Source organism: Diuraphis noxia, unplaced genomic scaffold, assembly GCF_037042655.1.
Source record: "Diuraphis noxia isolate RWA-SAM2 unplaced genomic scaffold, SU_Dnox_SAM2 contig0005, whole genome shotgun sequence".
Classification (NCBI taxonomy): Eukaryota; Metazoa; Arthropoda; class Insecta; order Hemiptera; family Aphididae; genus Diuraphis; species Diuraphis noxia.
This window is the reverse complement of record NW_028301715.1, coordinates 28,993,886-29,006,497: the sequence shown is the minus strand read 5'-3', so window position 1 is coordinate 29,006,497 and position 12,612 is coordinate 28,993,886. Positions and strand designations below refer to the sequence as shown.

General features: G+C 30.8%; 1 protein-coding gene across 1 annotated transcript in view; it reads right to left on the bottom strand.

Annotated features, from left to right (window-relative positions):
• The window catches only part of LOC107162399 (octopamine receptor beta-1R-like), a 118,565-nt gene that overhangs the window by 60,109 nt on the left and 45,844 nt on the right, over window positions 1-12,612 (bottom strand). Inside the window, exon 2 of the mRNA XM_015509278.2 lies at window positions 1,546-2,559. Coding sequence (XP_015364764.2) covers window positions 1,546-2,348 — 803 coding nt within the window. The 5' untranslated portion in view covers window positions 2,349-2,559. The remainder of the gene's footprint in view (window positions 1-1,545; window positions 2,560-12,612) is intronic.

Sequence of the window (12,612 nt, the reverse complement as noted above, 5' to 3'; positions counted from 1 at the left end):
TCCTTTATAGAAACAGGCAGAACATCGTCAATAAATGATTGAGTGAGTCAATGATTGCTAAAAATATTATAAAACTTACATCCATTTGATCTGTGGGAATATTTGATGGTATCATCCAACATCCCACCCAAGAACAAACACGTTTTTGAATAACAGGATTTGTGGCATAAAATATGAATATTTCAGTTTTTAAAAATTTAATTTTATCTCTTACAAATGTGAATTACATCTGATGTGGTTCGGATATAATATATAATTACATTATATGTGATGTAGAGTTTTATATTTTAAAATGGTATAATTTTGTCAAGCTATATAGTATTATTTTAAATTGATAAACTCCGTATTTTAACCCTCATAGACGTAAATTAATATAACAATTAAATAATGTACGTTATTTATATATATATATATATATATATATATATATATATATTCAATATATTATACATTTTGGATCGATTTTGCTTTCTTTCGAATCAACATTATTTGCGGAAGATAAAACGTTTATAATTGTCAACTATAGATTATTGTAAATAATAGTAGATATTATTATAACTTTATAATTTGTGTGAAAAATTTGCAAGTTGGACGCATTCTAATCATTAAGATATATATCAATATCTTCGTACAGAATTATACCGTAACTAATGTACGTTAATTTGAATTATAACATTTATAACTCGCGGAGACTATACGTCATAATATACCTAGTGAACTTACGTTGTTAAGAACGACTTGGTTATACATAAATAAAAATATTATACTAACGCAGTGGTTTTTTTTTTTTTTTTTTTTGAAGGAGGGGTTGGAACTATGAAATTTTTCAAACAATCATACTATACACAACTGATAAAACCTTCTCTTGCTTGCGAAAAACAATTAGCACTCCATTTCGCGTCGTATATTACACGTATGATTGTATATAGTATTAACTGTAAAAATTAAGAAGACTAAACAAAAGCGTAGTATTTTCAATTTCGAATTACGTGTTCACATTTACAGATCACGTCCTCGACAAAAGTGTATTTATTTTTAATTTCATCGAAAAAATCTTAAACGATATATGTTATACAAATATCCAATACACTTATTGTAAATTTCATAAATATGATACCTACATAATATAATAACGTAAATGTGAATACAGACAGACTGCAGTACTTGGCTGGAAATCACTCAAATGATAAGTCTCAAACATAATATAGATTACATATTGTGTAACTAGAAATTATTGTTCTATACACTGAGGTGAAAAGTAAAAAGTATCGTAAAGCAAGTTAGAGTACTTATCTTTAAAAATGTTGATAAATAGTTCCACGTTTGGAATAAAAATTTGAAATACACTTAAAAAAAGTTGAGGGCTCAAGAAGGAGGGCTGCCTATTGTTTTGAAAAATCTTTCGGGCTGCATTCACAACAAAATAAAATATAATTAAAAAATACAAGATATGCTTAAAACGCACTAGCAGAACTCATATAAAGACAAGGTGGGTGACGGGTTGAAGACCTCTGTACTAGAGTATGATGTAAGGGTGGTACGCACCTGTAGAGCATGCGCTCCTGTCGGTCGGCCTCCTGATAGATGCGATAGTACGTGAACAGCATGATGACGCCCGGCACCCAGAACGACACACCGGACGACACGACCGCGTACTGCTTGTTGACAACAAACGTGCACACGTCCGGGTGACGGGCCCGGTCGCGGTCGTGCGCGGCGGTCGTGTACCAGCCAGCAAATATCGGCGCGAACGATATGAGCACCGGTGACACCCACACGGACGCCAGCATGACTACCGTCCGGGACTTGGTCATGATCAGTGGGTAGTCCAGGGGCTGGACAATGGCGTAGTACCTGTCCACGCTGATGCAGCACAGGTGCAGTATGGACACGGTGGAGAAGTACACGTCCATCGAGTTCCAGACATCGCACATGAACCGACCGAACATCCAGCGGCCGGTAATCTCGAAGCTGGCGTTGAAGCACATTGCGAATATGGCCACCAGCATGTCAGCCAGAGCCAGCGACACGACGAAGTAGTTGGTGATGACGCGCAGCTTGCGGTGGCGCATCACACTCACCATCACCAGTAGGTTGCCGAACAGCGCGGCCACCACTATGAAACACATGGCCGCACATTTGGCCACGTAGCCGCAGAACCGCGCCTCATCGGCCAGGTTGTCGAGCAGTCCGTCCACGGTGCCGCTGGAAATCGCGGTCGCGCCAATCGTGGCCACCGTAGTTGCCGTCGAAGCGTTCGTTGTGACGGACGCCGTGGTTGTCGTCGCCTCAGTCGTCTCGTTGATCGTCGCTACGGCCGCAGCCGCCGCCGCCGCCGCCGCGAACATTTTTGTTATCACCGATCCCGGGATCTTCTTTTCCGCACGTCTAGCTCTTCCGCCGCCGTCTCCGTTGCTTCCGGACCACAAACTACATTTTCCAACCGTTTCCGGTCCGGACGCCGCACGCGCACCGCAGTAGTCGGCCGACGCCACCGCTGCCGCTGACACTGACGCCGTCGTCCCGGCCGTTCGACGACGGCAGCATGTCGACGATCGTCTGAAAATCACAGTCAGACAGAAATGAATTAAGTTTTAGTATCCAAACAAAATAATTAAACGAATTATTATTAAAATTAACACGCGTAGTGTGCTCGGTTCAGTAAGATCGAAACTGTGTGTGTAGGCACATTGTAAGCACTGTGACATCCACGCCATAATACTCACAAATATTTTTTTTATTCAAATATTTTCTACTCAACTTTTAGGCGTTTCCTTAACTAATTTTAGAGTTTTTTGACACATTTAATAGTGTTAGGTAACATCAAAAACATCGAAAGCTGGTGGCAAATGTATACGGGACACCCGCATATTATATATTTTATGGACTGCTAGATGCTAAGGCCTAAGAAACAATACCAGAACCAATATTATAATAATTATTATCGTTCAGAGTAATATTTACGTGATACTATTATTATTATATATTTTGACACTAGGAAGAGTTCAAAAAATTAAAACCATTTGTACCAACCGAGATATTATGTAATAATAATTTTAGGATTGTTATTAAAAAAAAAAAATAATAATAATCATATCTTAAGCCAATCGTGTAATATCGGATACGATGGTGAAAAGAGATTAACTAATAAAAGGTAACTTAGATAAATATTAATTTATAATAACGATTTGGAACGTTCACGTTATAATACAATAACAACGGCCTCTCGTTCGGAATACGAAATATTGCGTTTGTAATTAAAATTTTATGAATAGTTTAACGCCGCGATTAGTGAGATAATATTATCGCAGTGTAGAATGTTGAGGGATCGATAAACAATAATAATTATTAGTAACTTACGCGGCATAATTGTATGTTGAATTAATAAAACTAATATATATTAATATAATGCTGTACACTATAAATCAGGTGGTAATTTGTCGAGGAATTATTTATAAGACTCGACCTAACGTCGGGCTCGTTGACCGTACCATATAGTTCGAAGTTTGAGCGGTTCTTGATTTTTGTGTTTTTTTTTATTTCTTTTTCCAGTCATCTCAATGTTTTATTAATTTTTTTTTAAATTGTCAGCACAGAACATTGAAAGACTGTGAAAGAGGGAGAAGTGAACGTGGACGAGCTGAAGGGTTCGATGAGATAAATTAATTATTATATAGGTACACATACAATTGAAACGTATGGGATTTGTGTTTTTATAATTAGACCGTAGTCAAAACGCCTTACGGATCAAACTCTACTCGTTCACAAAAACACTGATTAAAATTAATAATTCACGATCCTATCGATTGCCTTCTTACACACACATATACCTACATAATATTATTATTTATTATTAATGGACTGGAACATAAAAAAACATTAAAAATTTGTATAAAAAAATATTTGTATCGATATTATTATATTGTTATAAATACAAACAAATAAAATACAGGGTGTTTGGGTTGTCTTTATAGTTACAACATCAAATTCATCTAGATTTGTGCACACCTCCATCAAGGCTATTTTGTGATTTCCTCTGATTTGATAAAACGTTATTGATTTAAATAGGCCAACCGTCTTTATTATTTCAAAATGTTTGAACAAAAACTACATCTGAAATCCGAGTATTTTGATATAACACTCTGGGGCTCAAGAATCTAATGTTTCAAATGGTTAAACGCAATGTGAGGTCACGAAATAGTTTTGTTTCATTTCATTCTTGAACACACTCGTAATCATCGATACCTACTCTTTCGAACTTGAACTTTGATTTGTTATAGTAACCATAACTATTATAATATAATTATCTTTATATTATAATAATTGTAACTATTATTTATGACCGACGTTCGAAAAATAACCAGCTATTGAATGACGTCCGAAAATCAAAAGTCGACACTGTCACGATCAACGCATTTATTATTTAAATCCCTTCGTTCCCTCTGCACCGACCCTTGATGTATACCTGTACCTGTACTGACGTCTCACCGTCACTCATCCGACTCTGACGCAAGCCGTATTTACTTTTCTTATGCCTTTGCGCATTTATGTATCATAATATTTGATCGTTCAGTCGTGCAATTTAATTATTACCATAACAGCTTTATGTCATGTCTGCGTGCGTTTCGTTTTTGTTATTTTGTGTTTAACATATAATGCACTCTATTAATACGGCAATACCATAATAGAATAGGCAATATATTTTAGTTTGGGATTCGCACCACCCTCGCCATTACCACTGTCGTGGTCGCGGTAGAACATATCGTTAGGTGTGCGCGATAGGTATATTGTTTCATACTAAAATTATTTTTATTATAATATGTTCGATGTTGTTTTTGTAATATTTAAATAACTGCGTTCGATGTCGCAATGAGGTCGATAATGTTTTTGACGTTTTACAGTCGTAATTTTATGAAATATAAAGGCAGGGGGATGCGATCGATATGACAGAGAAAAGATAAAGATGAGCCTATTCGTAGTTGAGATAATATTATTATGTGGCTTACAAAGGAAAAAACCAACTTACGATTCAAGAATGAAAGATAGGTACAAAAGATTCTTAGTATCAACTTTTCAACTTTTACTCTTCTCCTCACTTACAAAAAAAAAGAAAATATTTAATAACAACTTATAACTGATTCATAATTTAATAGTTTATATTGTAACATTAACATTATTTTTTTCTATTTATTCCTTTTGAATGTGTGGTGCCTTTAAAATTAAATCATTTATGAGATCCTTAGTCTACAAATATAGAGTGTCTTTTTATTTATTATTTTATTATTTTGTTCAATATTGATTTACTGATTTAAAGATTTAATTTTGTGAATTTTTTGGTAGGCGTGATTTAAGTAATATACCATAGGTACTATATTAAAAGTTGTAAATTTTTTAATTTTGAAAAAAAAAATGACAAGAGCGCGATTATAAGAATATTAAGGCCACCGGCTTGTTTTACCACAGGTATTGGAAACCCTATGGTTACCTACGTCAGTTTTGGTATATTATGTCGTTGTTATTACCTACACTTGTGTGACCACAACAACGATGTTGTGGTCACTCCGAAAACCGTCACCCACCGTATTCACGCATTGTCAGTCGTCACGCACGCAAGCTATTATTGCTCATTCGAATTCGGCGTCTCGTCCTACCACCACCACGCGGGCGTATAATGTATTATATAATATGGTTGAATCGTATTGTTTTCTCCGAGACAATTTAGTCCCCGGGCTCCGTGGGTTAGCAGTAGAGGGTGAGTTTCCGGAGGCTCACCGCGTGTACGGGAATCGCGTATACAATGACGGTGACAGGCCGAAATTAATATAAATCGACATATCGTATTTCGCGGTCACAATATGACGCGCAGTCGTCCTGCCCAAGACGTTACGTATCGTGTATATAGACGATAACCTTCGAAGCACTTCTACTACCTCCCCCCCCCGCACCAATCACCAACCGTTACACCACCAAACCCCTTCTCGAGTCGAGTCCAAGACTCCTGCAGCCCACCAGACCCACGTGCATTGTATTTTGCCGACTCGGCAAACTGTCAAAACCACGTTCAATACTCTGTGTAGCTGCTGTAACTGTAAATACGTATATCACATACATATATATTCTATATGATAATATTTCGAAGGACTCGCACGCAGACTTGTACAGCTCTTCTCCGGAATAATGTTTATCTGCACGATTATCATTATTGTTATTATTATTGCTGTTGTTGTTGTTAAAATCGCCAGCCACACTGTAATAATAGGTCCTCGTATTTTATTATCATACACGTTTCGTCAACAGCATTCGAATACGAACACGATGACATGCACATCAGTGATACAATAATATTATTATTGTACATGTTGTTTCTATAACATGATAGTTTAAATAAAATGTATTATTGTGTTTGTTTTATTATAGTCAATGGAACGATTGGACTCCGAAATTTCGCAGGTCAGACACGTGATATTATAAGCAGGGCTCGGATTTTATGCATTCGGTAATTGTTATTGGATACAGATAAAAGTATCAGGGACTTCGAATGTGAAATCTTATATACTGCTAATTTTTTCGGATTATTTTAGGATTTTAGAGTTATTTTTCAAGGTTTGGTACTATTTTTGATAATTTGCATGGTAAAACTTTTATTTTGTATTTTCATAAATCTAATTACAATATAATATATGGTATTAAAAATAAAAAAGTTTGTCATTTATTTGAATTCATAAGAAAAATACAAAATATCCACATTTTTTATCATATTGAAATCTACATTCATACGATTTTTTTTTTAAATTGCGAACAGAATACATTTTCACATTTGCTATTTTTATATCTTTAGTACATATTATAGCGCATATTTCAGTTATTTCTAGCTATATAATCCGAACTCTAATGATAAGGTTTCGAATTCAACTCTAGTCGCGATCCGTAACTATCACTGTATTGGATGTCATGTTGACAACATCGGTGCAATCGGTGCGCAATGATAATTTCTTAAACGAAATGCATCATCATATTTTGTTTTATTTTTTCTTAAGGTTTTGAAAGATGAAGTGTTTTTGTAATGTCTGATAAGTGGTCACTTAAAACACTTTTTATATTATGTTTGTCTGCAAATGTTTTTTTTTTTATAATGGAAAGAGGTTTTTAAAAAAACAATATCGAGTAGTCTAATATATCGAATAGAAACCCTGTGAGTATTGTTGATACTTTGAAGCCTCGAAGGGAACGATTTTATTCTTTATTTTTGACAAAATCGAAAACAAATTTAAAGGCACATGTCACAGAATTCTGTATTATAGACATTTTTGTAGTTTTGGTGTTTTTGTTTTTGTCATTGTTATAAATATATATATCACGTCATAAATATTTGTAAACATGACCTGTACCAATTATTAAACTAAAGTATTTTTTTTTTTTTAGAATATTCTACAGTGGAGTGTTATTCTGACAATTTAGAATTATAGAATATGAATTTATAGTTTGATACTTATTTATAAACGTATATAAAACCGTAGTCATAGTTGAATGCATAGTAAACATATTTTACTGATTTTACCCTCCATTCTACTCTTCAAGTCATGTATAATATTGTTTTTTCTTTAAATATGTATAAATTGAGAATCATGTATAATGATGAAATAATAATTTTATGATACCCTATGTGAGTGTAATGTTATGTTCGCTAGTTGTGGAATTAAAAGTACCCAATAGTAATAAAAAACACTAATAACGAGTTTTAAAACAATAGTTTAATAGGTGATTATAATGGTTTACTACACAGCACATGCACAATACGTTAAATCTTTTATTAAAAAAAAAAAATATAAGAATATGTTTATTATAATATAATATGTACTTTAAAATATCGCGAATAATAATAATATTGTAATAATGTCAATGTTATTCACGTAGTTAGAAATAAACAAAATTTATCACCTGTATGGCTGTATATGTAAACTTGTATGAGTACCTTTTTACACAAAACCGTACTTTGTTACATCCAAATTATAAATGAGTTATTTTTTCGCTAAGTTTTTACAGTATGTGTTTCGTGAACTGAACAACTTAATGTATTATTGCATATTTTCGCTGTCATTATTATAAAATAATTGGTATTGTATTAGGTATAATTGAGACCTAGTAAAGTGATTTCATATGATTTATAATGAATTCCATTTATTCACAATAATTATTGAAAACGAGAGTTCTACCTATTTGGACTCTGAAATATTTTTTTTACTTGTCAGCGTATTTTCAGTTAAAGATATACAACTGTATAGTAATTTAAATTTAAAAAATACAGTTATTTCTTTTTTTTATTATTATTAATAAAAGTCTCGGCATCTAGGCCATTGGCTACTACAGATTTATGGAGTTACATTGGAATGAAGTTGCTTAATATTAATATACAATTATTTTATAGATGATTGTTTAAATTAGAGTTGATTATGAATAAAATCGTAGTTATTTCTTATTTGGCCTGTTACAGCAATAAGAGTTAGGTTATACCAAAATAATTGGTTGATCTATAAATGAATGTCAAAAACATTATAAATCAATTATTATGAAATTCACGAAATACCGATATTCAATAAAATCGATGTTACATACTCGTATTATTAACTATGATTAAAAGTATACATATAATAATACCCCTTAATGTTTTTAATTTTTATAAATTGTTCAAAACAATATCTCATAAATACAAAAAGTTTTTAAAAAAATCCAAAGTTTTTTTGAGGCGAATGCAACATTTTGAAATTACGAGTATAATGTATGGTTATTCAAATATTTGCAATTTTTATTTTAAAATAAATTGAAAGCTTATAACAAAGTTACCCATTATTTAATTTTTTATTTTTGCTATAAATTTAAAAATATCATGAATCGTTTATCAAACTTTTTTTATAAGGGTATAAAAGTTTGAATAAGTTTTTAATTTATCATACAATTTATTTGTTTAGATTTCATTTTGAAATATATGTATTTATGGTTAGGTTAGTTTGAAGAGACAAAAATATGTGTTTTTTTTTTTTAAACAATGCGACATATACAGTGTGATAACGATATTAGGTACCACTGAATATCTCAGTTTGTATTGAAATAGGGTTTTGGGGATGTGATAGGGAGTAGTTAAATACATATTTTCAGATAAATTTCAAATTTTTAACTCTCTCGATACGCGCAAGCACAATACAAAACTGACAATGTTAGAGTAAGTCAAAAATTGGACTTATACATATATCGTGTAAAATACTTCCTATCGCCTTCCGAAAACCCAATTTCAATACAAAGTTACCCAGCTGAGATATTCAGTGGTACTTAATATCGCGATAACATTGTATATTTTACTCCAATATATGTTTAGATTTGTAAACATTTTTTATATAAGCTATCATACTGATTTTTCAGTGATTAATGCAACAATAGTTATTAAATTAATTTAAGTAGCGTCATGACCTGTTACAGGACTTACAAACGGAGATATATTTTAATAATTTTAAAAGCAAATGCATTAACACATTTGTCATCTAATCTGTTTTCCCCATTTCATTTACATTATCATTATAATGATACGTCATAATTATATGGAATTCTAGATAATTGTTGTAACTATATCACAGTCGTATTTAATTTTTTTCATAATGAGGCGTGTGTAAGCAATAAACTTTTTCTGGTCGCAATTTTACTAATAAGGGTTATTTTATATTTAAATAATATAGTTTTTGTTTTAATAATTTTTTCCAACCTTAACTAAACAAAAGCAGAATATGTATTGTGTCTATAATCATAAAAATATTACGAACGTGAAGAAAAAAAGGAATTTGAAAATGTATTAGGTATATTGTGTACTTGCTTAGATATTTTAAAATGTTTGTTATATTATATAATAAATTTAAGTACCTATTTATTCGTTATAGTTGATGGAAGTTTTTATTTATACATTGTAAGGTATGATGAACGATTTATAACCATTAGTTTTGTACAAATTTTATGAATAATTCCCAATTATCTGGAGGTCACTCGTCGATTGATTCCAACGCGAACACAGTAAAAAAATAATATCGGGAACACCATGTCGACGATGAAAGCTTATATATTTTAAAACTAACTGTGTTGGCAACTACAGAGTTGTTGTTTGTAAAACCCCTATTCACACATCAATTATAAATGTTACAACGGGGGTTTTTTTTTTAATTTCTTATTTAATTACTCGTTTCAAATAGTTAGATTCACTTTGGGACTTGATTAAATTTTACTTGGCATTATACGCATAGTGTTCAATAATTATATTATGTATATCTAGACATATTGCTGTTAACCGTTTTAATTATGGTACCATCTATCTTTTGCTTTGCATTAGCAACAATATCAAGCCCCTTGTATTGTGGGCCGACAGATGACAGGTATAATTGTATTTAATATAGTACATTACATACGTTATAATTATTATTAATTTGTAGTTAATATTAAACATTGCAGTAATATTGTATTCAGCAAGACTGATACGTATAGGTAGATAGTATTGTATAATAATTTAATAATTATTCGATAGCATTGGATCCTAATAGGAAATTCAGCGATTTTGATAGTTTCGTTTTAATTTAAAAATGATTATCATATTATACTTAAGTGTATTTCATTTATAAGTACCTATTTCGGGTTGATCATGTAACAAAATTAAAATTAATTATTCGGATAAACAATTGTAAACTGCTTTTAGTGCTTTGTGTATGTATTTTTAGAACATGATTTTGACTTAAAAACTGTTACTGATGTAATGATGTCTAGGATATGTTTTAATATTTTTATATAATATATTAAACGATTAATTTCTATAGTGTCAAAATCAAATAAACCGAAGTTGGTTATAATTAAATATTTAAGTGCATTTGTATATTTTGTAATTTATGATACTATCCAAAAATAATGATTTGCATCTTAAATCTTTAATTTACCATCTATATTAATATAGATTTCACACAATTTTTTTTTAAACAAATATTACTTGAAATAAGATAATATTAAATGAACCAATAATGATAGATTATTAATTAAACAAAAAACAAACCACACAGTTTATATACGATTCAACAAAATCAATGGCAGTATAGAGTATAGGTCCCTAATTGCAATTTATGCGATTATAGATAATACTCTTTTTGTTTTTTCTTGTAACTTCTAAAAATGTATTTGTTTGACGTGGGATTTTTTCAACGATGTCGTTTTATTTATTCGAAAAGTTAGTATGACATTTGTTAGAATCGAATAAGAATAAAACACGTTCTATTGTGTTATTTTTCTCGAAGCACAATAATAATCTCGACACATTATTAATTTTATGACCTACTACAACAGAATAAGCTTTCTAGAGAAATAATGGGATGACCACATATTCAACTTCAAAATTACCGAAGTTCAATCCAAATGATAAATTTACGAGACTTAAATTACTCAATTACAGCCATACAATAATAATACATTGTATAACACTGTTCAATTATTTTTGAGTTTATCATCATTATCATCGACTTGATTAAAATGTAATCAATTAAAAGTAAGTTGTGTAACAAAATGCCATCATGTATATAAATTGAAGATTTCTATCAAAAATACAAGGTAACAAATAAATCATATAACTGTTTTTAACTGAATTTTTTAATTTAGTTTGTTGATGATTTTACTCTTACCCAAATTTCATATTAATAAATAAAATATGATAATCCAACAGTTTCACAAACATTAAAATATTATTAAAGAATTGTGTCTGAAATCACGTTTAACATATTTTAGAAAGCTTTTGTCATACCTGATTTAAGATATGACAATCAGGATGTAAGTATACTGTGTATATCATTATATTATTTATTTTTTTAATTTTATATTTCATGAAAGGTTGACTCAAGGAAATAAAAAAAAATACCTAATTTTTTATTTTTATTGTAAAAAAATTTACATAATATCTATATATAAAAATGTAAGTGACTAAAAATTGAGTCTTATCTATAGGCATATTTTATATTCGTATAACGTGCATGTATTATGTACCTATTATTAGTAATACTATATATTACTAAAACATAAATGTATTAAGTAGGTAGTTACATAAAATTGATTAAATAAATGTATAAATATGATTTTAATGATACATTTTCTTAGAATAATACTGCCGATCCACAAAATCTATTGTATGAAACCAAGCAGCACGTCTCGTCTATAAGACACACATTTCAAACTTTAAGTGAAAAAACTGGTGACAAAATATTGTGTTTTTCGTTTTTAAAAAAAAATAGTTTTACACTATGCATAATATAGTTATTGACAGTTAGAAAAATCTTGTGTTATACCTACTTATGTTTAATTAATTTCAATCTATTGTTTGAATGTTTGAATAATTAAAGATATAAATTATTTTTCACCTACGTAAAACATAAAATACAAACTGAGTAAAGTTGTGTAGTAGGTAAACGTGACCGAAATCTTATATCTGCCCTCGTATTGTTTCAACGCTTCCAGATAATATGTTTTATAGCCACGATTATTTGTGTATGATAAAAAAAAATGCAATGAATTAAACGTCGGGGAAAAGCGATTGGTTTCTATGCATTC